Here is a 25100-nt window from a genome sequence, read left to right as displayed (position 1 = left end):
CTCGATCCACCGTGGTCTTCGGGTGTTGTTTGATAACGAAGTCCGATTTTAGTGAAAACACAAAGAGAAGAAACACGGTTAAAAATACATGAACGGACCTGTAACGAAAATGCCATGCTCAAGCGCCGAGAGTTTGTATAATAATAATATTTAATATTCATTACTATAATTCATTATATGGTCTCGATCCAGTTACAAATGAGCCAAAAAAATTAATTAAACTGGTGACTCAGTGTCTGGACGAATTGTTATATGTACTACATTATCTTCCTTTTGTTACATGTTTATTGCAAACGACAAACGGGATACGAGACCAGAATACATTGAAGTAAGACTAAGTACTGGAATGTATGTCGACACCTGAAATTACTCTGCATGTCCGAAAGAACAGACACCATATCCATATAAGCATATCGTTCTGGCGATAACAGCTATGACCTTCCTCTTCTGTGCGGATGCACACATTTACCTGAACTCTTACGGGACTTGGTAAGAATGTCTTCCACTAGTAATGAGTGTGTTGAGTAGGGACACTACGAATGTAGTGTGTGGACATACAAGGTGAGAATGTGGGTCTCACGGGAGGTGTGCGAGAGATAGTCCCTACAGTTTCACTATCCTCTGTGCCCTCGGTGGCTCAGATGGATAGAGCAGCTGCCATGTAAGCAGGAGATCTTGTGTTCATGTCCCAGTGGGGGCACACATTTTCACCTGTCCCCGTTGATATATATCAACGCCTGTCAGCAGCTGAAGGTATTAATATATAATTATAATTCCTTTTGGGGATGGCTAGCACCGAAACAGTGATTGCATGCATGACTGCAGTATGATTTATCAGTCAAAATGGATCGCAGAGCCATCAGTTATTCCGTCACTGTGACAGATGAGTTTAAATGTAGAGATCGTCAGTCACCCTCGGACAGCAGTTTGGAAACTCTCCACCATGCAGCCAAACCCCTTCCAGTTTCCTTATGTTGTAACTGTCTTTTATTTAAAATCATCCAGTGTCTGTGGCGTGTTATGGTAGCAGCAGTAACAACATGACTTATAACGTGCGACGTCTAGTTTTCTGTGAGAAGCGATGGACCAGAATGCGTTAATTCAGAACCTGATACAGACCTCGAAGTCGTGTTGGATAAAATAAAATGTATGGCAGCGTACAAAGCACGTTACAACAGAAAAAAAAAACAAAGTTTAAAATAAGGACACAGGGTCACAGGGAGATTCTCTTCGACTTATAGTATAGTTGGTGAGATACTGTCATCCTCCTACAACACAGACGATGCACTTTTACACTGGTCCAAGCAATGGATCAGTAGTTGTATATTTAATAGGATCATCCCATGTGCTTGAAGCTGCCACGCAGACGGTGTTTATTTTCGATATATGGGAGGAGAGAGATGTGGTAAAAATCTTATTGAGTTCTCTATTGGATGAAATTAGTGGAGATATTATGGTTTGTAATTTTTCTCAGTTGGATGGTACAGAATAACGAAAATAGCATGTTGAGGTGACAGAAGTGAATGGGCCCTGAGGCACACAGACCTGCCTCGGACAGCAGTATTTCTATGTACACTCATGCTCATAAATTATGGATAACGCTGATACATGGTGAGACAACGTTCTGGTGGACAGTTTCCAGGTTTAGATCACCTTGGGGTATGACCTGCGGTCGTCGCACGGTGGCGCTGGCAGCAGTCCACATAGCAGGGTATGGTGCAGCGAGGAAGTGTGCAGACATTTTCAGATGTGCTAATGGTGACTGTGTGTTGAAAGTGGCTCAAAGAACACATATTGATGACGTTATGAGGGGTAGAACACTAGGACGACTGGAGGCTGATCAAACACAGCAGGTCGTAGCACGGGCCCTCTGCGTGCCACAAAGTGTGATCTCAAGATTATGGCAACGATTCCAGCAGACAGGAAACGTGTCCAGGCGATACAGTGTGGGACATCCACCGTGTACAACACCACAAGAAGACCGATATCTCACCATCAGTGCCTGCAGGCGGCCACGGAGTACTGCAGATAGCCTTGCTTGGGACGTTGCTGCAGCCACTGGAACAGTTGTCTCCAGACACACAGTCTACAGATTACTGAACAAACATGGTTTATTCGCCTGGAGAACCGCAATGTGCATTCCACTGACCCCTGGTCACAGGAGAGCCCGTAAAGCCTGGTGTCAAGAACACAGTACATGGTCATTGGAACAGTGGTCCCAGGTAAAGTTCACAGACGAGTCCAGGTATTGTCTGAACAGTGATCCTCACCGGGTTTTCATCTGGCGAGAACCAGGAACCAGATACCAACCCCTTAATGTCCTTGAAAGGGACCTGTATTGAGGTCGTGGTTTGAACTGTGGGGTGGGATTATGATTGGTGCACGTAAACCCCTGCATGTCTTTGACAGAGGAACTGTAACAGATCAGATGTATAGGGACGTTATTTTGCACCAGATGGATGATAACGTACGGCCCCACCGAGCTGCCACCGTGGAGGAGTACTTTAAAACAGAAGATATCAGGCTAATGGAGTGACCTGCCTGTTCTCCATACCTAGGCCCCATCGAGCACATCTGGGATGATCTCGGTCGATGCATCCCTGCACGTCTTCAAACCCCTATGACACTTCAGGAGCTCCGACAGGCACTGGCGCAAGAATGGGAGGCTCTATCCCAGCAGCTGCTCGACCAACTGATCCAGAGTATGCGAACCTGTTGTGCGGCCTGTGTACATGTGCATGGTGATCATATCCCATATTGATGTCCGGGTACATGCAAAGAAAACAATGGTGTCTTGTAGCACATGTGTTTCGGGACGGTTTTCTCAACTTATCACGAATACTGTGGACTTACAGATCTGTCATGTGTGTTCCCTATGTGCCTATACTACTAGCACCTGTTTTGTGTAGTACCACGTTGTGTGGCACAACATTCTCCAATTTTCCTTAATTTATGAGCATGAATGTAGTTTGGGGACGCACCACAATGCAGTAGCAAAAATCCTCGTCCTTCTCCCAGTTCCCATACTGTCTTTTATACTACTTCGTGTTGCAGCAGTGGGCTTCGTTTGGTGCTGACCTTGCACATCGTGCACAGTTGGTGGAGCTACTAAAATATATTCCTGTTTCCATCGAATGATCAAAACACAATCCTATTGCACTAACTCAACTTAGCCTGCTTCTACACAAGTTGCAGAAGGTGGTAGATACAGCTATCTCTGACTTCTCCTCTGTTCTGACTTAAATTTGAACGATCGCGTGAGTAAAGCTCAGAAATGCCAGCAGTTGCAAGATGCATAGGGACTACCTATAACGATATTGGAATTTTACTGTAGCAGATAGGTTCAAGAAACGTGACTCGTTTCCAGATTTGAGAGTGCCAGAAATATGATTCACTGGTGGCTGTAATCATTAAAGGACTTCTCTATAGGGTCCAATGCAGGTATGTGGTTGAATGGAGAGACTTGATTCCGAATGCCAGACAGCATTTCTAGCGGATAGCATAACACTAGAAATCTGAAAAGCCTCAATCAGTACACCATCTACTGTTTGTGACCCTTCTCAATCAACCATCGCCTATAACCCAATGATATATCACCAAACCTCCGACATGGCATCGAGACACAGTTCTTTGCAAATACTGGAGAAATATCTAGCGGCGGCGGTGTGAGAGAGTTGCAAATACCGATTTCACATCACGTACCTTAACAGAATCAATTTCTAAATTCGGTACTTTTATTTCGAGGTTGCACCGTCGGCGACGTGTAACCGCACAATTGGTCTGATACTATACACTCTGGCTATCACCATCTATATTCAGTAAAACGGTATTTGTCTGGAAAAATCCACTTGCTTCAGAGGTAATGGCATAGCTCGATTTATGAAGCAGTATAGCTTTTAATATGGATACTTGTATGCATCTGTAGAACCAAGATCGCTTGTGACAGTAACAAACAGTAGTTTTTGAGATCGGGTTTTTTAACATCTGGCGGTTTGTAAGACAATTACGCCTCTCTTTCTAAGACACAGTGCTACCACCTGCAAGAAAAACTTATGAGACATGTCCACTCATTGTTGCTTTTCAGTTAGTATTATTTCGTATCGTGAGCAATCAGTTATTGACGAAATATTATACTTAGTAGTAGGGGATGTGTGATAGGTTCACCTTGAGCATCAGACTTATAAAGTATGTGTTTGTGTTCCGACATGTACAAAGGAAATGACTATGTCCAGTCGTAAGGAAGGTATGGATTTGACGTGGAATACTGTGATAGCAAAGGGAGGAGTATGTCAAGTCATAAGAAAGGTACAGCTATTTCTATTTCCAGAGCCACAGTCGTCAGCAGGGTTGTTGTTGTTGTTGTGGTCTTCAGTCCTGAGACTGGTTTGATGCAGCTCTCCATACTACTCTATCCTGTGCAAGCTTCTTCAGCTCCCAGTACCTACTGCAACCTACATCCTTCTGAATCTGCTTAGTGTATTCATCTCTTGGTCTCCCTCTACGATTTTTACCCTCCACGCTGCCCTCCAATACTAAATTTGTGATCCCTTGATTGCCTCAAAACATCTCCTACCAACCGATCCCTTCTTCTGGTCAAGTTGTGCCACAAACTTCTCTTCTCCCCAATCCTATTCAATACCTCCTCATTAGTTATGTGATCTACCCACCTTATCTTCAGCATTCTTCTGTAGCACCACATTTCGAAAGCTTCTATTCTCTTCTTGTCCAAGTTATTTACCGTCCATGTTTCACTTCCGTACATGGCTACACTCCATACAAATACTTTCAGAAATGACTTCCTGACACTTAAACCTATACTCGATGTTAACAAATTTCTCTTCTTCAGAAACGCTTTCCTTGCCATTGCCAGTCTACATTTTATATCCTCTCTACTTCGACCATCATCAGTTATTTTGCTCCCCAAATAGCAAAACTCCTTTAGTACTTTAAGTGTCTCATTTCCTAATCTAATACCCTCAACATCACCCGACTTAATTCGACTACATTCCATTATCCTCGTTTTGCTTTTGTTGATGTTCATCTTATATCCTCCTTTCAAGACACCATCCATTCCGTTCAACTGCTCTTCCAAGTTCTTTGCTGTCTCTGACTGAATTACAATGTCACCGGCGAACCTCAAAGTTTTTATTTCTTCTCCATGGATTTTAATACCTACTCCGAATTTTTCTTTTGTTTCCTTTACTGCCTGCTCAATCTACAGATTGAATAACATCGGGGAGAGGCTACAACCCTGTCTTACTCCCTTCCCAACCACTGCTTCCCTTTCATGTCCCTCGACTCTTATAACTGCCATCCGGTTTCTGTACAAATTGCAAATAGCCTTTCGCTCCCTGTATTTTACCCCTGCCACCTTCAGAATTTGAAAGAGAGTTTTCCAGTCAACATTGTCAAAAGCTTTCTCTAAGTCTACAAATGCTAGAAACGTAGGTTTGCCTTTCCTTAATCTTTCTTCTAAGATAAGTCGTAAGGTCAGTATTGCCTCACGTGTTCCAGTATTTCTACGGAATCCAAACTGATCTTCCCCGAGGTCGGCTTCTACCAGTTTTTCCATTCGTCTGTAAAGAATACGTGTTAGTATTTTGCAGCTGTGGCTTATTAAACTGATTGTTCGGTAATTTTCACATCTGTCAACACCTCCTTTCTTTGGGATTTGGAATTATTATATTCTTCTTGAAGTCTGAGGGTATTTCGCCTGTTTCATACATCTTGCTCACCAGATGGTAGAGTTTTGTCAGGACTGGCTCTCCCAAGGCCGTCAGTAGTTCCAATGGAATGTTATCTACTCCGGGGGCCTTGTTTCGACTCAGGTCTTTCAGTGCTCTGTCAAACTCTTCACGCAGTATCGTATCTCCCATTTCATCTTCATCTACATCCTCTTCCATTTCCATAATATTGTCCTCAAGTACATCGCCCTTGTATAGACCCTCTATATACTCCAACCTTTCTGCTTTCCCATCTTTGTTTAGAACTGGGTTTCCATCTGAGCTCTTGATGTTCATACGAGTGGTTCTCTTATCTCCAAAGGTCTCTTTAATTTTCCTGTAGGCAGTATCTATCTTACCCCTAGTGAGATAAGCCTCTACATCCTTACATTTGTCCTCTAGCCATCCCTGCTTAGCCATTTTGCACTTCCTGTCGATCTCATTTTTGAGACGTTTGTATTCCTTTTTGCCTGCTTCATTTACTGCATTTTTATATTTTCTCCTTTCATCAATTAAATTCAATATTTCTTCTGTTACCCAAGGATTTCTACTAGCCCCCGTCTTTTTACCTACTTGATCCTCGGCTGCCTTCACTACTTCATCCCTCAAAGCTACCCATTCTTCTTCTACTGTATTTCTTTCCCCCATTCCTGTCTATTGTTCCCTTATGCTTTCCCTGAAACTCTCTACAACCTCTGGTTCTTTCAGTTTATCCAGGTCCCATCTCCTTAAATTCCCACCTTTTTGCAGTTTCTTCAGTTTTAATCTACAGGTCATAACCAATAGATTGTGGTCAGAGTCCACATCTGCCCCTGGAAATGTCTTACAATTTAAAACCTGGTTCCTAAATCTCTGTCTTACCATTATATAATCTATCTGATACCTTTTAGTATCTCCAGGTTTCTTCCATGTATACAACCTTCTATCATGATTCTTAAACCAAGTGTTAGCTATGATTAAGTTGTGCTTTGTGCAAAATTCTACCAGGCGGCTTCCTCTTTCATTTCTTAGCCCCAATCCATATTCACCTACTACATTTCCTTCTCTCCCTTTTCCTACACTCGAATTCCAGTCACCTATGACTATTAAATTTTCGTCTCCCTTCACTATCTGAATAATTTCTTTTATTTCATCATACATTTCTTCAATTTCTTCGTCATCTGCAGAGCTAGTTGGCATATAAACTTGTACTACTGTAGTAGGTGTGGGCTTCGTATCTATCTTGGCCACAATAATGCGTTCACTATGCTGTTTGTAGTAGCTTACCCGCATTCCTATTTTCCTATTCATTATTAAACCTACTCCTGCATTACCCCTATTTGACTTTGTGTTTATAACCCTGTAGTCACCTGACCAGAAGTCTTGTTCCTCCTGCCACCGAACGTCACTAATTCCCACTATATCTAACTTTAACCTATCCATTTCCCTGTTTATATTTTCTAACCTACCTGCCCGATTAAGGGATCTGACATTCCACGCTCCGATCCGTAGAATGCCAGTTTTCTTTCTCCTGATAATGACATCCTCTTGAGTAGTCCCCGCCCGGGGATTCGAATGGGGGACTATTTTACCTCCAGAATATTTTACCCAAGAGGACGCCATCATCATTTAATCATACAGTAAAGCTGCATGCCCTTGGGAAAAATTACGGCCGTAGTTTCCCCTTGCTTTCAGCCGTTCGCAATGCCAGCACAGCAAGGCCGTTTTGGTTATTGTTACAAGGCCAGATCAGTCAATCATCCAGACTGTTGCCCTTGCAACTACTGAAAAGGCTGCTGCCCCTCTTCAGGAACCACACGTTTGTCTGGCCTCTCAACAGATACCCCTCCGTTGTGGTTGTACCTACGGTACGGCTATCTGTATCGCTGAGGCACGCAAGTCTCCCCACCAACGGCAAGGTCCATGGTTCAAGGTACAGCTATTTCTATTTCCAGAGCCAGAGCCGTCAGCAGGGTGTATTTCCGAAATTCCGCTCATTGTCGAATGTCATTCAACTGAGACCGAAATCGTAACATTTAATTGTAAGCATAGCGATCAAATATATATGTAACCGACTTCCTAGGACAATTCTGTCTATGGGTGCATGGCATGCCGGTGGTGACCTGTGTCGAGAATGATTCACGTTTCCCATTAACGGCAGGAGCCGTCTGATTGGAAAGGCCTGTTCGGATACAAGAATGTAGCTGATTTAACTGTGTCGAACTCTAGATGGTCGAATAGAGAACTAATGTGTAGCACGTGTTGGACAGCTTTCGTGATCACGTGGAAATTTGAGAAGATACAATATGGACAAGTGTTTGCGCTGGACGATTATTCCCTCCCATGTAAATTGTCCGAATGACTGCTTGTTCACATTTTCCATCTTTATTTGGTTGAGAGAACATCGATTGTGGTGTGTGTTGAGTGCGTCTAGCAGGTGAAAGACGGGTGGAGGATACGTTTGCTGGTTCTCTGGACGTGAGAAACACCTTAGCTGACTTTGTAAATTATAGGGATGATTTCGAATCTGTCATATCACATACATCGGTATTCGCGAGTGGAAATATCAGTTTCCTCTTTTTTTTTTTCGAGCTTTCACGTAAAGGTCTCCGCAAACAGGAAAAATTTCTAGTTTCTCGATGGTTTGCAGCACGCTCCACCTCTCTAAAGTTTGGGGTTTGTAGAGAAATAATTTCCATTCTATATCTTCGGAATTACGTTGTGCGAGTGATCAGTAGGTTACTGCAATGTGCTTGATATCGAGAAGTATCGTGAAAAAAATGGTATGATATTCTGGCAAACCATCTGAAGATACATGCTTTCTTGTGATCCCAGAGTCTGGAGATGTGTGTAGAAATCAAGCAAGAAAGCAAATAGGTCGAGGCCAGAAACAGTGACACCTTTGCGCCGAGGGGAACCGACCTACCCTTTGTACAACAGTCTTCGCGATACATGTACAAGTGTCTGGTGGTCGCTACTGCGTGCCCTATCGTGAGGGAGGTATATATTCAGCACATCGATAGCTGTAACGGGAATGAAAGATTTTTTTACATGATGCTGAGATTCGTTTCAGAACCACAGTTGTTAAGAGGAGACATATCCAGTACATTGCTCGGTGTCAGACTGTGGCAGCAACCCTAATATTTAATTTTAGTTACACTGATAAATATATGTCTTGTTCCCAATATTCTTGTGAGTCTGGAGATGGTCGCAGCAAACAAGCAGGTCGGGGCCGTAAACAATAACGTCTTTGTTCCGAGATGGGGCTTGCTCATCCTTTGTACACCAGGTCAGAGAGTCTGAGAAAGCTTCCGGCTTACGACAATTTGGCTCGCGGCACACCCTGGGCGTAAGATTAGTAAACTAATATCCAGTTTCCATTGGGACCGCGTGTGTCATGTGTATACTCTGTGGAAATTTGAGAAGATTCAATACGACGAGTGTTTGGGCTGGGAGTATTGATGGCCTTCGAACTCTTACTACTCAAGTCCTCCTGGGGCGAGGGGTTGTCCACAACCGGCTGGCCTCTCACTGGCTAACACATGCTTCTATGGCTGTCGTCATGGGCCATGTTGATGCCGGCAGTCTCCTGCGTCGGCGCTGCACTGCGGCACAGTGAGTACGTGGTGTGACGTTCGCTGTTTTATTCAGTGGTTTTGTATTTAAATAATTTGTAAATGAAAATGATAATCTTATTTTATTACATTGAGTAATTACTAAATAATTTTTCTCCCGGCTAAAGAACTCCAAGTTAACGTTGTGTTAAAGTGTTGTCTGTAAGCTGTGTAAGTGTCACTAAATCACAGTCATACAACAGATTCTATACAACTATTGATTATGATGGAAAGTTATCTTCAGCAAAATGATCATTAAAACCACAGAATGTCAGCCGCGCACAACACTGACGTATGTTACCTGAAACAATATTCTTCGCAACTCGTGCGTAATTAATTTCGGCTCCATAAATCAGCTAGAAAAGTTTGTTATAAGGATCGTGTTATGAGCACTGTTTTTAAAGAACCAATCTGATTCGAATTATTTTCATTAAAATGAGTTCGGGACCACCGGTGCACATTTATTTTTACGCATTTGTATTACCTTCGCATTTACGTCTGCAGAGTTGCGTAATTTGAATTTGCCGCTGAGATAATTGTTAAGATGGCGGCAGACAATTGATAGAGACTTTCTATTGTTAGAGCAAATAGGATAAGTATTTGAAATGCTTATTAAACTTAACTTTCGTATTTTGCACTATTTAGACTTCATCAAGCAAACATTTGATTTCTTTCTAAGGAAAACATAGACAAAGAAACGCGATACAAATCGCTATCATCAATGGCTGCGCTCCTTGGAGCGGAAAGAAATAATTAACACAGATAATGCTTACTGAGAGAGGAATTAGAGTTACAAATAATTATTCACTCAAATTTATAATAATAATGAACTCTATTCTCAAGTAATCATTAACAAATAATTACAATTTCTTAACAGACCTCAGTTTGATATGCGTCCGCAACCTACAAAAGCCAACCAACAAAAGGTAAAAACAAAGGAAGACAAACGCAGATCATAAAAGAAATTTACAATTATCAATGTCTTTGTATGATACACATAGATATGTCCAATTACATCATAAAATATTATATAAATAATTAATATTTATCATCGTTTTCACTGTTTTTTCATATGTTAAATAGATAATGTTTATAATTGTTAGAGGCATAATTTGCTCTTGTCACACTGTAACTAAAATTTATCTCGTGGATGTTACAGTGGGATGTATTTGACCATCTGTAGACCACTCTTTGCAGGGTGTAACTGTCAGTGCAATATGGCGATCTGTACAAAATAGGTTCTTGGCCACTGAAAGTCTCGTCTGCAGATAAGAAAGGGGACAGTGCTCCCATACTGGCAGCAGCAGCACTTTGCCAATTCATAGAAGGGACTGATAATTAATGGATGGGGTGTGCCATTAGGGTCGCGAGGGAGAAAGCAGTCGGTGTTATTGTGGGCTATTTTCGTCAACAGGTCCTGTTAGGACAAGAATTTCCATTCAGACAAGCTGAGACGTTACGAGAAGTACAACAAAAGCTACGGTTAATTATTTCTGTGACAATTTACCAATTCCGAGAAAGGGCTGATAAGTAATGGATGGGCTGTCCCGTTAGGATCCCGAGGGAGCATTGGAACAGATTTCTATAGTGTGAGCTGTGTCGGCAGTATCCATAGGTAGAGAAGTATTGCTTCGGCAACGGTAAACACGCGCACGGCCCAGAGGGTGACGTGTCTCTTATTTACATTGGACATGTGCCGTCAGTATAACACTTGAAGAGCTCTAACTGTAGACGCGACTTTCACCTGCCGTCGGCAGCGACCTGAGAGCAGTAGCTTGCGCTCTGGCACTGGCTTGTGTCCAGTGGTGGCTTGTGGCGTCTCACGTGTCCCGTTAGGACCGTTAGGAACAATGCATCCTAAACTATTCTTGGAAGCATTGACACAGATTTCTATAATGCTGGACCCACGGCTCTCCGTCATCGCACCAGCAACAGTGCCTAGGTGAACACGTATTTTGACAGGAATTTCTCGGCTATCAAGTATGAAATGGATGCTGCCACATCATCCTTGTGGGACCTGAACTGACACCTGCATGTGGTCTGGCAGCAGACAGTTGCGTCATCACTTTTTGGTGGACGCCGGTGCATCCCGACTCCTGGGAGCGTGTGCGGTAGCATCCTGTGCAGTCCAGTGGACAGGGGATGGCGGGTGGTGCTTGCTTCACGATCGAAAGATTTTTAACTGTGTGTAATTACATGTGATGTATGTTTCATTATGGTATTCCTTGCGCAATCAGAATAAAAAAAGAAATGCGATCGAAGTAATTACTTCTCAAAAGTCCTGCATCTTTCCAAACAGCAGAGAATGATGAGCAAGTGAAATCCAAGCCCCGAAAACTGATTCTTTTTTATAAAAAAAAAAGCAATATACCCTTTAATTTCTCTTCATGAGCTCCTTCGTCTCCTTCACAGAGACGTCAGTTTCCAGGTAGGGGAGGGGGCGAGGGGGGTGGGGATGGGGTGGCGGGGGTGGTGATCGATTTCCTGAAACATTCTTTAAATAAATAAATAAATTATATTCCATACACTGCCTTGAATCCTCTAAATTGCTTAAATAAACAATATTCCACACATTGTCTAAATTGTTCAAACAATATTCCGTACACAGGAATTGATTTCCTGAAAAATTCATTAAATAAATAAATAAACTATATTTCATACATTGCCATAAATAACCAAACTATATTCTATACATTGACTTAATTGCTTAAACAATATTCCAGACGCTATAATCGAATTCCCTCCAAATGACTGATCAAATCAGTCTTTTTCTCGCTAATTTCTGGGAGGGAGGATGAGAGGGAGTGCGTTTACCAGGTGGGGAGGTTAATTAATTTATGAATTTAATTAAGTAGTCAATGAAATTGATAAGCATAAGACGGGTTATTCCAATAACTCAGACCTGAAAGTGTACCTTTATCAGCGAGGGGGGAGGTTTCCTGAGGGGTGGGGGTAGGGGGTGGGGGAACAATAGGTTAAGGACCTGTCAATGAAAATTAAGGTTCCTTTTAGCAGAACAATAGGTTAAGAACCTGTCAATCAAAGGAGAACACTAGGTTAATGACATGTCAATCAAAGGAGAACAATAGGTTTGCCCCTGAGTGCATACCTGCCCCTGATGTAGGCAACCTGCACTAACAGAATGCACTGAAACAAACTTCGTTCCACTACTCCCAAATACGAATTTTCATAGATTTATGTTTAGAAATACTGTCGTAATGAAATTTTTTCACAGCATTCTTCATTCCCTATTTCATCCCTCACATGTCAGCACACTGCACTCGCATTCAGAGTGATAATGGTTCAAAACCACGTCTGGCCATCCTCATTCAGGTTTTCTGTGATTTCCCTAAGTTGTTTCAGGCACATGGCGGGATGGTTCCTGTCTAAGGGCACAGCGGATTTCCTTCCCCATCCTTCTGTAATCCATGTTTGTGCCTTGTCTGTCATGAACTCGTCATTAAACTCTAATCTCCTTACAGATTCAATTTCCAAAAACACTGAAAAACGTATTTTTTTATTTGTGTGAAGTCAGATACCAGTTTTCATAGATTTTGCTTTAGCTTGAGTGGCATTAAGCTAGAATGTGCTTACTTTGTAAGTTAATTTATTTGCCTCAGTAAATTCTTTTATATGAAACACCTAGATGATATCTTGATCTCATTAGAAGGATAATTTAACCCTCTTTAAAAAGAAACCTTTTGTGTCTCTCTAAATAGCATGAATAGCCCACACATGCAAATGGCTACGTAGCAATTGAGACTTCCAATAGCCAATGGCCACTGACATCACGGACTCGCGAAAAAGCTGTGACAAGGTTGACGCTCCGTTCAGAGGAAGCAAATGCTGAGCAATGGGGAGCGGGCCTCAGTACCACCTCCAACAGATAAGAGGCGCCAGGATGTCCTGTGCTACTACCTGTGCGATCCAAATTCGGCGCTCCAGTTCAACTAGTGTGGTGGTATAAATTGTCGTGCTAGAAATTTGAACTGATTTGGTTAGACAACTGGACCCAATGAAGGAAAAACAGATCTTCCTGGTTCTGTATCAATGAAAGAACTTGTTCGGTAGCAGGAATAAAGTTACACATATATAGGGTGGTCCATTGATAGTGACCAGGCCAAATATCTCACGAAATAAGCATCAAACGAAAAACCTACAAAGAACGAAACTCGTCTAGCTTGAAGGGGGAACTAGATGGCGCTATGGTTGGCCCGCTAGATGATGCTGCCATAGATCAAACGGATATCAACTGCGTTTTTTTTTAAATAGGAACCCCCATTTTTATTATGTATTCGTGTAGTACGTAAAGAAATATGAATGTTTTAGTTGGACCACTTTTTTCGCTTTGTGATAGATGGCGCTGTAATAGTGACAAACGTATAAGTACTTGGTATCACGTAACATTCCGCCAGTGCGGACGGTATTTGCTTCGTGATACATTACCCGTGTTAAAGTGGACCGTTTACCAATTGCGGAAAAGGTCGATATCGTGTTGGTGTATGGCTATTGTGCTCAAAATGCCCAACGGGCGTGTGCTATGTATGCTGCTCGGTATCCTGGACGGCATCAGCCAAGGGTCCAGACCGTTCGCCGGATAGTTACGTTATTTAAGGAAACAGGAAGCGTTCAGCCACATGTGAAACGTCAACCACGACCTGCAACAAATGATGATGTTCAAGTAGGTGTTTTAGGTGCTGTCGCGGCTAATCCGCACATCAGTAGTAGACAAATTGCGCGAGAATCGGGAATCTCCAAAAAGGTTGGTGTTGAGAATGCCACATCAGCATCGATTGCACCCGTACCGTATTTCTATGCACCAGGAATTGCATGGCGACGGCTTTGAACGTCGTGTACAGTTCTGCCACTGGGCACAACAGAAATTACGGGACGATGACAGATTTTATGCACGCGTTCTGTTTCGCGACGAAGTGTCATTCACCAACAGCGGTAACGTAAACCGGCATAATTTGCACTATTGAGCAACGGAAAATCCACGATGACTGTAACAAGTGGAACATCAGCGACCTTGGCGGGTTAATGTATGGTGCGGCATTATGGGAGGAAGGATAATTGGCCCCATTTTATCGATGGCAATCTAAATGGTGCAGTGTATGCTGATTTCCTACGTAATGTTCTACCGATATAACTACAAGATGTTTCACTGCATGACAGAATAGCGATGTACTTCCAACATGATGGATGTCCGGCACATAGCTCGAGTGCGGTTGAAGCGGTATTGAATAGCATGTTTCATGACAGGTGGATTGGTCGTCGAAGCACCATACCATGGCCCGCACGTTCACCGGATATGACGTCCCCGGATTTCTTTCTGTGGGGAAGCTGAAGGATATTTGCTATCGTGATCCACAGACAACGCCTGACAACATGCGTCAGCGCATTGTCAATGCATGTGCGAACATTACGGAAGGCGAACTACTCGCTGTTGAGAGGAATGTCGTTACACGTATTGCCAAATGCACTGAGGTTGACGGATATCATTTTGAACATTTATTGCATTAATGTGGTACTTACAGGTAATCACGCTGTAACAGCATGCGTTCTCAGAAATGATAAGTTCACAAAGGTACATGTATCACATTGGAACAACCGAATTAAATGTTCAAACGTACCTACGTTCTGTATTTTAATTTAAGAAACCTACCTGTTACCAACTGTTCGTCTAAAATTGTGAGCCATATGTTTGTTACAGCGCTATCTATCACAAAGCGAAAAAAGTGGTCCAACTAAAACATTCATATTTCTTTACGTACTACACGAATATGTAATAAAAATGGGGGTTCCTATTTAAAAAAACGCAGTTGATGTCCGTTTGATCTATGGCAGCGCCATCTAGCGGGCCAACCATAGCGGCTTCTGGTTTCCCCCTTCAAGCTTAACAAGTTTCGTTCTTTGTAGTTTTTTCGTTTGATGCTTATTCCGTGAAATATTTGGCCCGGTCACGATCAATGGAGCACCCTGTATAGTAGAACAGAGCGGATGATTTCACAATTTTTCAAATCATATGTTACACAGATATAGCCCGTTTGATAACAGAACTTGAGTTTGGCAAAAATGGAAACATGTAGATAAAAATTATTTTAGAAGAAACTTAAAGTCTTTTTTGTTGCACAATAGTAATACTTATGCATCGGTACATACCGTCCATCTGTAGATATGTACAAAATCTTGATATACTTTTACATAAACTATTCCACTCATCGTTGCCATATATGTGCCGATTTCAGAGTGTCGTTTCCGCTCCTTTGCCAGAAGAGTTGCTTTCCTAAATACTCCTGATTCTGTGAATGGAATAGCAGGGCAAGGGATCAGTAGGCCTACTGGTCCATACTGAACTGACCTTTAAGAAGGATCTCTACATAAATTTCAGTCTGGCGAAACAATTTATGAAAGCTACAACAACAACAAAAAAACCTCCTCCCAATATAATTTCTATAGACGAAGAAACGCCTTGCAGAGAACAATCTCCATATTTGGGTAAGGCTTTCACAAATTGTTTCTGCAGTTCGTAACCAATAAATTTTTGTCAGAGTCCACATGTCGTAGAAATGCCTTAGGTCTTTATATCTGTTCAGAAACTTCTGTCTTACCATTACATAATCAATCTGAAGCTCTCTGGTGTCTCAGATCTCTTCCACGTATACAGCCTTCCTTCATTACTCTTCAACCAATTTTTAGCGATGATTCTATTATGTTCTGTGCAAAATTCTGCCATGCGGCTTACTGTTTCAATCCTTTCCCCAGTTCAATTTCACCTAATATTTTTACTTCTCTTCATTTTCCTACTATCGAATTCCAGTCTCCATCAGTATTAAATTTTCGTCTCCCTTAAAAGAATAATTTCTTTTATCTCGTCATACTATTCTTCAAGCTCTTCATCATCTGCAGTGCTGGTTGGCATAAGAACTTATATAACTGCAGTTGGTGTGGGCTTCGTGCCTACCCTGGCTATGACAATGCGTTCACTGCACTGGGACTTTGTACATGTGTGACTTTGTATTTGTAATCCTGTATTCTCCTTACCAGAAGTTCCGTACCTCCTGCAGAACTGCACTAAGTCCCACTACATCTAACTTCACCTATCCATTTCCCTTTTTAAATTTTTCAACCTATCTGTCCAATTACGGGATCTAACATTCCATGCTCCGATATGTAGAACGCCAGTTTTGTTTATCCCGATGGCGATATCCTCCTGAGTAGTCCTCGCCTGGAGATCCGAATAGGGAACGATTGTACCTCCGGAATATGTCACCGAAGAGGACGTCATCATCATTCAACCACACAGTAGTGCTGCATGCCCTCGGGAAAAATTATGGCTGTACTTTCCCCTTGCTTTCAGCCTTCCCTGTACCAGCACAGCGAGGCTATTTTGGTTGGTAACAACAGAACTATCCTCCACTTCGTTAACAATTGACTACGCACACTCATGTAAAGCATAATCAGATTTACTGATTCATTTTAACTCGCTCTTTCGCAAGATGTTATATGTGCAACACAGCGCAAGTGATATCTTAGACATAAGACAGTAACAAGGGCCCTGGCCCTCTTGATAAGAGGCAATTGACCTCCGGTGAGTCATTTGTGTTCTTTCTTGTCCTTGTGATAGGAAGTAATTGACCTTCGGTGAGCCATTTGCTTTCTTTCTTCTCATTATGATAAGAAGCAATTGACCTTCGGTGAGCCATTTGCGTTCTTTCTTCTCCTTATGATTAGAAGCAATTGACCTTCGGTGAGCCATTTGCATTCTCGATTAAGTCGTACTCCAAATAACATCTCGAGATTTGTCGCGCTCTTTGATAGAAACTGATTACAGAGATATCATTCTTTTATCTCCTGAAGCGAAGAGGAACGCATGTTGCATCATATGTAGAGGCGAGAAAATCGTTATCAACAACGTTGCACGTTCTTTCATGAGACAGATATCAATGACCAATTACACTGGATCCCGAAAATCTCCAGACACACTACTGAAAGTGAGAGAGGAGGTTATTGTAGTTGGGGGACATAAGTGTCGTGATTTGTGAGCGAAAGTTAAGCGATCGTGCAAAAAGACGACTCCCCAGCGTAATCGGTGTCACGTGGTGTCTACGAACACGACACATCGGCACCAGCGCCAGGAAGACAAGGGCTCTGAGTAGGCATCAGTAACTGAACTACTCACGGTTGTGTTATGTCTTTTTAAGCGAAAAGATACTGATGTATATTATTAATTTACTTTAATACATACACAGTATGAACCTGAACATAACCCATAATAATTTGGAGACTGTACAAGGATATTTTCTGAGTAGTTTGATAAAACGAAGTGACCTGTGTCTCCAGTAGCTCGTTACAAAGTAAAAACTTTGTTGTTTAAATAAAAGTTCCGCCATTTGAATATACATGTTGTTTATTCTACTTGCACACATAACAGTTGCTTTAGATAATAGTGCCTGGACATTTGGTAACGGATTTTGATTATCATTTTATGGTATAGTTACTCCGTGTATGTCAAACATGTTTGCCAGTTTCTGCCAGACTCTCTGTGAATATATGTAAGTCTGCAAGCTTTTGTGGCCGTTGTCACTGAAATTAAAATTTTCTGGGCTATTAGACCGCGTCATGTTTCTTCTAAAATGTTCGACGTTTCGACACCTCTGCTGGGATCTTTCTCGGGATCTTTTGGTGTCCATTACTGCTAGAACACAGTGTTCTAGCAGTAGTGGACACCAAAAGATCCTGAGGAAGATCCCAGCAGAGGGGTCGAAAGGTCGAACATCTTAGAAGAAGCATGACGCGGCCTAATAACGCAGAAGATTTTAACTTCTCTGTGAATATGTCGCATTTATATGTTGTGACACCTGCATTATGTAACCAAGTTTAATATATTTCGACGATGACTTCGTTTACAGAAATCTGATCATGCTTAACATTGTGCTACTTGAAAATGACCAACTGCCGAAATCATGTACAGTAGAATAAACAATCTATACAACAATCGAATGGCGGAACTTTCATCTAAACAGTATCATGTGACTGTGGGCGCAACCCATGGAAAGATAAGTATATTTCGTTTCATGTCTTACCCCATTTATGTACATTTGCAATTTTATTGCAGCGAGAAAATATGCACAACAGTGTAAATCTCGACGGTATGTGGTGTGTGTCTTATTGGTTTTCCAATAGTGTTGGTGGTACGTTAACAGTAATACACGGTAGTAGTATGACTACCAACCGTCCACTTCATTTTCGCCTTCAAGCGGGTGCTGAAAATCGCCAGGTCCATCACATGCACATATGCTGGTTGTAATAAGAAATTTAATAAAGACAAGATGGCAGCGGTGGGAAATTTATAAAAGATTGTAAGATGCTGGTGTAGGAAAAAGCAAAAAAATGTAAGATGACGTGGATGGAAGAGCTTAAAAAAATTTTTGGCAGCACATCACATTCAACAGTATCCTGTTATTTATCACAGTATTACAGTATTTCTAAAAGATTACTTCGCCTGAACTGCATAAATTAGGTACATTCATCACACACACACACACACACACACATTGTATGCAGGCACAGGTTGCATAACGTTACACACCTCTATTTCATTTCTGTTTTCATACTTCGCTAATAAAAAAAAATGTTTATGTCAAATACTGTACTATCTCGTAAGTAAATTTGACCTCTCTGTTTTATAATCCACTAAAGTTTATGTCAATTACTATACTGCTTTGTCAGAAAATCCCATCTCTCTGCTTTATACTTTATTGATGATTAGTTATTTTAGTACTGCATCTTAAATTATACTTACGAGGTGCATTCAAGTTCTAAGGCCTCCGATTTTTTTTCTAATTAACTACTCCTCCGAAATCGATGAAACTGGCGTTGCTTCTCGACGTAATCGCCCTGCAGACGTACACATTCTTCACAACGCTGACGCCATGATTCCATGGCAGCGGCGAAGGCTTATTTAGGAGTCTGTTTTGACCACTGGAAAATCGCTGAGGCAATAGCAGCACGGCTGGTGAATGTGCGGCCACGGAGAGTGTCTTTCATTGTTGGAAAAAGCCAAACTCACTAGGAGCCAGGTCAGGTGAGTAGGGAGCATAAGGAATCACTTCAAAGTTGTTATCACGAAGAAACTGTTGCGTAACGTTAGCTCGATGTATGGGTGCGTTGTCTTGGTGAAACAGCACACACGCAGCCTTTCCCGGACGTTTTTGTTGCAGTGCAGGAAGGAATTTGTTCTTCAAAACATTTTCGTAGGATGCACCTGTTACCGTAGTGCCCTTTGGAACGTAAGGATTCCGCCCTCGCTGTCCCAGGACATGGACACCATCATTTTTTCAGCACTGGCGGTTACCCGAAATTTTTTTGGTGGCGGTGAATCTGTGTGCTTCCATTGAGCTGACTAGCGCTTTGTTTCTGGATTGAAAAATGGCATCCACGTCTCATCCATTGTCACAATCGACGAAAAGAAAGTCCCACTCATGCTGTCGTTGCACGTCAACATTGCTTGGCAACATGACACACGGGCAGCCATGTGGTCGTCTGTCAGCATTCGTGGCACCCACCTGGATGACACTTTTCGCATTTTCAGGTCGTCATGCAGGATTGTGTGCGCAGAACCCACAGAAATGCCAACTCTGGAGGCGATCTGTTCAACAGTCATTCGGGGATACCCCAAAACAATTCTCTCCACTTTCTTGATCATGTCGTCAGACCGGCTTGTGCGAGCCCGAGGTTGTTTCGGTTTGTTGTCATACGATGTTCTGCCTTCATTAAACTGTTGCACCCACGAACGCACTTTCGACACATCCGTAACTCCATCACCACATGTCTCCTTCAACTGTCGATGAATTTCAATTGGTTTCACACCACGCAAATTCAGAAAACGAATGATTGCACGCTGTTCAAGTAAGGAAAACGTCGCCATTTTAAGTATTTAAAACAGTTCTCATTCTCGCCGCTGGCGGTAAAATTCCATCTGCCATACAGTGCTGCCATCTCTGGGACGTACTGACAATGAACGCGGCCTCATTTTAAAACAATGCGCATGTTTCTATCTCCTTCCAGTCCGGAGAAAAAAAATCGGAGGCCTTAGAACTTGAATGCACCTCGTAGCTAAGTTTATTTATAAATTATTCTAAGTACATCTGCAATCTCAGTACCTGTTTCACTCTTTCCTTTAGAGCATCAGTTCGTGCAGGTTTGGAGTATACATCAAATTTCTGGTCATTTCTTCAGTTTATATGATGACTACAATCAAATATATTACATGGAAGAGAAAGAAAATCGAACATCACAAACAAGAATTACTCTACATGTAAATTTATTGCAAAACTATTACATTTCTTCTTCGTTCAATTTAACATATTTATTCGCCCTCAACACGTTTCAGAATATCATCTATTGCAAATAGTAAGATGTTACAACTCAAGTAAATAGTGAAACTTCTTCAGCAGCTAACCAAGTTCCAACAGCTCTATGTGCCTTTATAAAATCAAGCTGATACTGAACTGCGAGCGAACTAGGAACACTGCTAAACTCTCACCTTCTGTGACAACCAGCGTGCAAAAATGGCACTAGACCTCTGCGTAGATGTTCAATTCTCCTCTGAAATCCAATAAGATCACTTGCCAACCACTCCCAGTTCATGGTGTCCTTTACACAAAATCCCAAGCAATAATTACGTGAACTGTTTCCAACTATTTCGAATATGTATCTTTTGGGGATGCATTTCAAATGTTGGAATGATCTCGTGTCCAACTTCGCATTTTGCAGTTGAGTCTTTAATTTTATCACTTTCGATAGCCTTTTCAAAATTAAAACCATATTCACTGCTTCCTGAAGCTCCTCTTAAATAGATATTATTTAATTATCATGACAACCATTGACCAACCTTTTTGAAGCTGTCAAGAAAATTAATCGTTCCATCAGTTCACTCAGATTATACCAATGGATGAAGTCGGTAAGTGCTAATGATTTGCAGGACATCGTCTTCCTGTCCTGAATGCCGAGTGCATATTCGTTGTCCCCCTCGTCGATATGTATTTCATCATCTCTCACTAATGATCCACCACTTATCTAAAAAAAAAAGGATTAATGATTTGGTTATACACTCTCAGAAAAAAGCGACGAACTACTAACAAGGGAACCTCCCCATCGCACTCCCCTCAGATTTAGTTATAAGTTGGGACAGTGGATAGGCCTTGAAAAACTGAACACAGATCAATCGAGAAAACAGGAAGAAGTTGTGTGGAACTATGAAAAAATAAGCAAAATATACAAACTGAGTAGTCCATATGCAAGATAGGCAACATCAAGGTTAATCAGAGGTCAGGGGCGCCGTGGTCCCGTGGTTAGTGTGAGCAGCTGCGGAATGAGAGGTCCTTGGTTCAAGTCTACCCTCAAGTGAAATATTTTCTTTCTTTATTTTCTCAAGAGGTCCTTGGTTCAAGTCTACCCTCAAGTGAAATATTTTCTTTCTTTATTTTCGAAAAGTTATGATCTGTCCGTTCGTTCATTGACGTTTCTGTTCACTGTAGTAAGTTTAGTATCTGCGTTTTGCGACCGCACAGCAAAACCGTGCGATTAGTAGACGAAAGGACGTGCCTCTCCAATCGGAACCGAAAACATTTGATCGCAAGGTCATAGGTCAACCGATTCCTCCACAGGAAAACACGTCTGATATATTCTATACGACACTGGTGACAGCATGTGCGTCACATGACAGGAATATTTTGTCGACCCACCTAACTTGTACATTTGGCGAATGGGTAAAAAGATTCTTATACCTTCCCCGATTTAGGTTTTCTTGTGGATGTGATAACCACTCCCAAAAAAGTGATGAAAACATAAGAGTTTGTCACATAAACTGCAACAAATAAATGCAACAGTTTCACAGTCGCACAATTTTCCCTGTGCTCTATTAAAACATATGTTTTGTTTCGATGTTTGTTTGGGTGTAGCGTCCCCATACTACGGCGCAGTTACCTCCCATCGGACGGACAGACGGACAGATAATAATTGTCTGAAAATAAAAAATTAAATATTTAACAGTTGCTCACGCTGACCACGGGAACACGTCGCGCCTGAGCTCATACTATCCTTGATGTTGCTTATCTTGCATATGGACTACTCAGTTTGTATATTTTGCTCATTTTTTTTTTTTTTGATAGTTCCACACAACTTCTCCTGTTTTCTCGACTGATCTGTGTTCAGTTTTTCAAGGCCTATCCACTGTGCCAACTTATAACTAAATCTGAGGGGGGTGCGATGGGGAGGTTCGCTTGTAAGGAATTAACAGAATGTGACGAAAATCGGTATATCTGATGTACATATAGAGACAAAAAGTTATTACAACTTCAGAAAAATGGGATGATTTATTCAAGAGGAAAGGTTCACAAACTGAACAGGTTAGTAACGCATTGATCCACGTCTGGCGCTTATGCGACTTCGCACTGGTCGTCAGAGTTGTTCTAAGCCTTCCTGGGGGATATTGGATCAAATTGTGTCCAACTGGCGTGTTAGATCGTCAAAATCCCGAGGTAGTTGGCGAGCCCTGTTCGTAATGCTCCAAAAGTAACTAATTTGGGAGAAATCTGGCGACCTTGCTGCCCAAAGTGTGATTTTGCAAGCACGCAGACAAGTAGTAGAAACTATCTCGCAATGTGTCGAGGGCATTATCCTGCTGAAATGTAAGCGCAAGATGACTTGCCATGAAGGTTAACAAACTGTGGCGTAGAATATCGTGCTGTAAAGGTGCCACGGATGAGAACCAAAGGGGTCCTGCTATGAAATGAAATGACACCCCACACCATCACTCCTGGTTGTCGGGCCCATATGGCAGGTGACAGTCAGGTTGGTACCCCACCACTGTCCAGGACGTCTCCAGGCACGTCTTCGCTGGTCATAAGGGCTCAGTTCGAAGCGGGATTCATCGGCCTGCAGTCCCGGAAGACGACAATCCTAATTTAATTTTTCCGTAATTTGGAATGGCACAGCTGATTTCCTTCCCAATATATGAAATGGTCTCAAAGGGACGTTAGACCCTAAACTTTCACCTTTTCCTTTGGATATCACATAATATGATAAATGCTTACTCCATGGTCATTTATCACTAACATTGCGTCTCGAAGTCACTGTCTCTGGGATTTTTTGTTTAATTCTAGGTGTCTTTACAAAAATAGTTACATCCATTTCTTACCATGTTTCCTTCATCTTTCGACTTTCTGTGATCCATTTAACTACCTGAGCTCCACGTTCTTCACACAGTATACAGGTGGGTCCATCTGCCTTTCAACAGGGTATTTCAAGATATTTTTACATATAGGAGTTGTTCTAGAAACTTTGTACAGTTTACTGTCACTTTCTATGGGCATCTCGTTTTTTTTTTTTGTTTTTTTTTTTAATTTCCGAAGTTTGCAGCTTTTGATGTTCTTCTTATTGGAGAATTTCGTTTCCCTTTTCTTTCCCCGTGACAATAGTTTAGTGGCCAGGATGAGTGACTGCTACAGAAGGTAGTGAGGCTGGCCATGACAGAGCAGGATGTCTACAATCCCAGATCCTCAGCGTGGCTGCAGTGTGTGGTGTCAGGTGTCATGTGGTGATCCATAATAGTACTGGTTGAGGAAGATCCCTTCATTTCATTGAAAGCTACAGCAGTGAAGATGGTACTGAGAAACCAGGCAGTGTCCTCTGTGACGAAAGCTGTCCTTGATTGGTTAATGGTGGTGGTATCAGCAGCGACCCAGTGAATGGAGAGCGCTTGGCGTCTTCCCTCGCGTGATGGTGACAGCCGGCGAGGTGATGCCATCAGTACAGCCGCTGTAGCACTGAATCAGGAATGAAGTGGAGTGGTATGTGTCAGACAGTGCATGACACCTGAAGCAGCTGGTAAGCTCCCACTTCATGGGAGCATTAAGTGTACTGGGCCAGTCAGAATCAAACCATAGGCCCTAGCATGGATAATGACGGTGGCTTAGGCCCGAATGGTATGATGCTGAATGACAACAGTGTATGCCCACACAGGGTGATAATGAACAGTAACACTGTGTCCCTGCACAGAGCAATGAATAGTAGAATTATTTGCCCATTGGGGTGATGACATCTGGGCTGGATGGTGGCTGACAGCAGATGATAGTCATCCAATAGATGGCCTGCCATTGGGAAGGTGTCAAGTTGGCCACATTCAGACTCAGCACAGACAGTATCCTGGGCATATTGAAGACAGTGTCTGTCGTTAGCTGACTCATCCTCTATCAAAAAGTGGCGCATATGTCCCCTCATGAATAACAGCAGATGATAGCCTGAGTGTCTAAATTTGGTTTATTTGGTGGTATATTTGCTAGCCTGCTATCACTTCTGAAATAGTAGAAGTCTTTGTTGAGGCGAAAGGCTCGTCTGTGGAACATTACTGAAGTTTTTACCATCATATCAACAACTCCACAGTCCCATTAGTACCGCAATGGTGTCCGAACTTCTCCTTTTAATAGTCCTTCAGGGTGCTGAATACATGTTCTCGCGCCAGTGCACCTAGTTACTGAAGTGTCTTGCAACGCCCTCCTCACTACCACATTTTCCTGAATTGGTCTTAAGAGTCATCCACTTCAGCAGACGGACGCATGGCACAACAGTTGGAAAACTGAAACAGGACAACATGCTAAGAAGGCAAGGCAATCATAGTTGACACTTCAAAATAATTATGTCTTCAGAACTCAAATAGTATGTGCCAAAACATGAAAATAGGTGTCAGCTGCTGGATCTTAAAGAGTTTTATAACACCAGA

General features: G+C 42.1%; 1 protein-coding gene across 1 annotated transcript in view; it reads right to left on the bottom strand.

The window, feature by feature from the left end:
• LOC124789166 (aminopeptidase N-like) overlaps positions 1–25100 on the bottom strand; it is a 130055-nt gene that overhangs the window by 73794 nt on the left and 31161 nt on the right. The window contains exon 2 of the mRNA XM_047256459.1: positions 21213–21397. Within this exon, the coding sequence (XP_047112415.1) occupies positions 21213–21397 (185 nt within the window). The remainder of the gene's footprint in view (positions 1–21212; positions 21398–25100) is intronic.

Source organism: Schistocerca piceifrons, chromosome 3 (genome assembly GCF_021461385.2).
Source record: "Schistocerca piceifrons isolate TAMUIC-IGC-003096 chromosome 3, iqSchPice1.1, whole genome shotgun sequence".
NCBI classification, from domain to species: Eukaryota; Metazoa; Arthropoda; class Insecta; order Orthoptera; family Acrididae; genus Schistocerca; species Schistocerca piceifrons.
The sequence above is the reverse complement of the archived record's forward strand: the minus strand, read 5'-3'. Positions and strand labels throughout refer to the sequence as shown.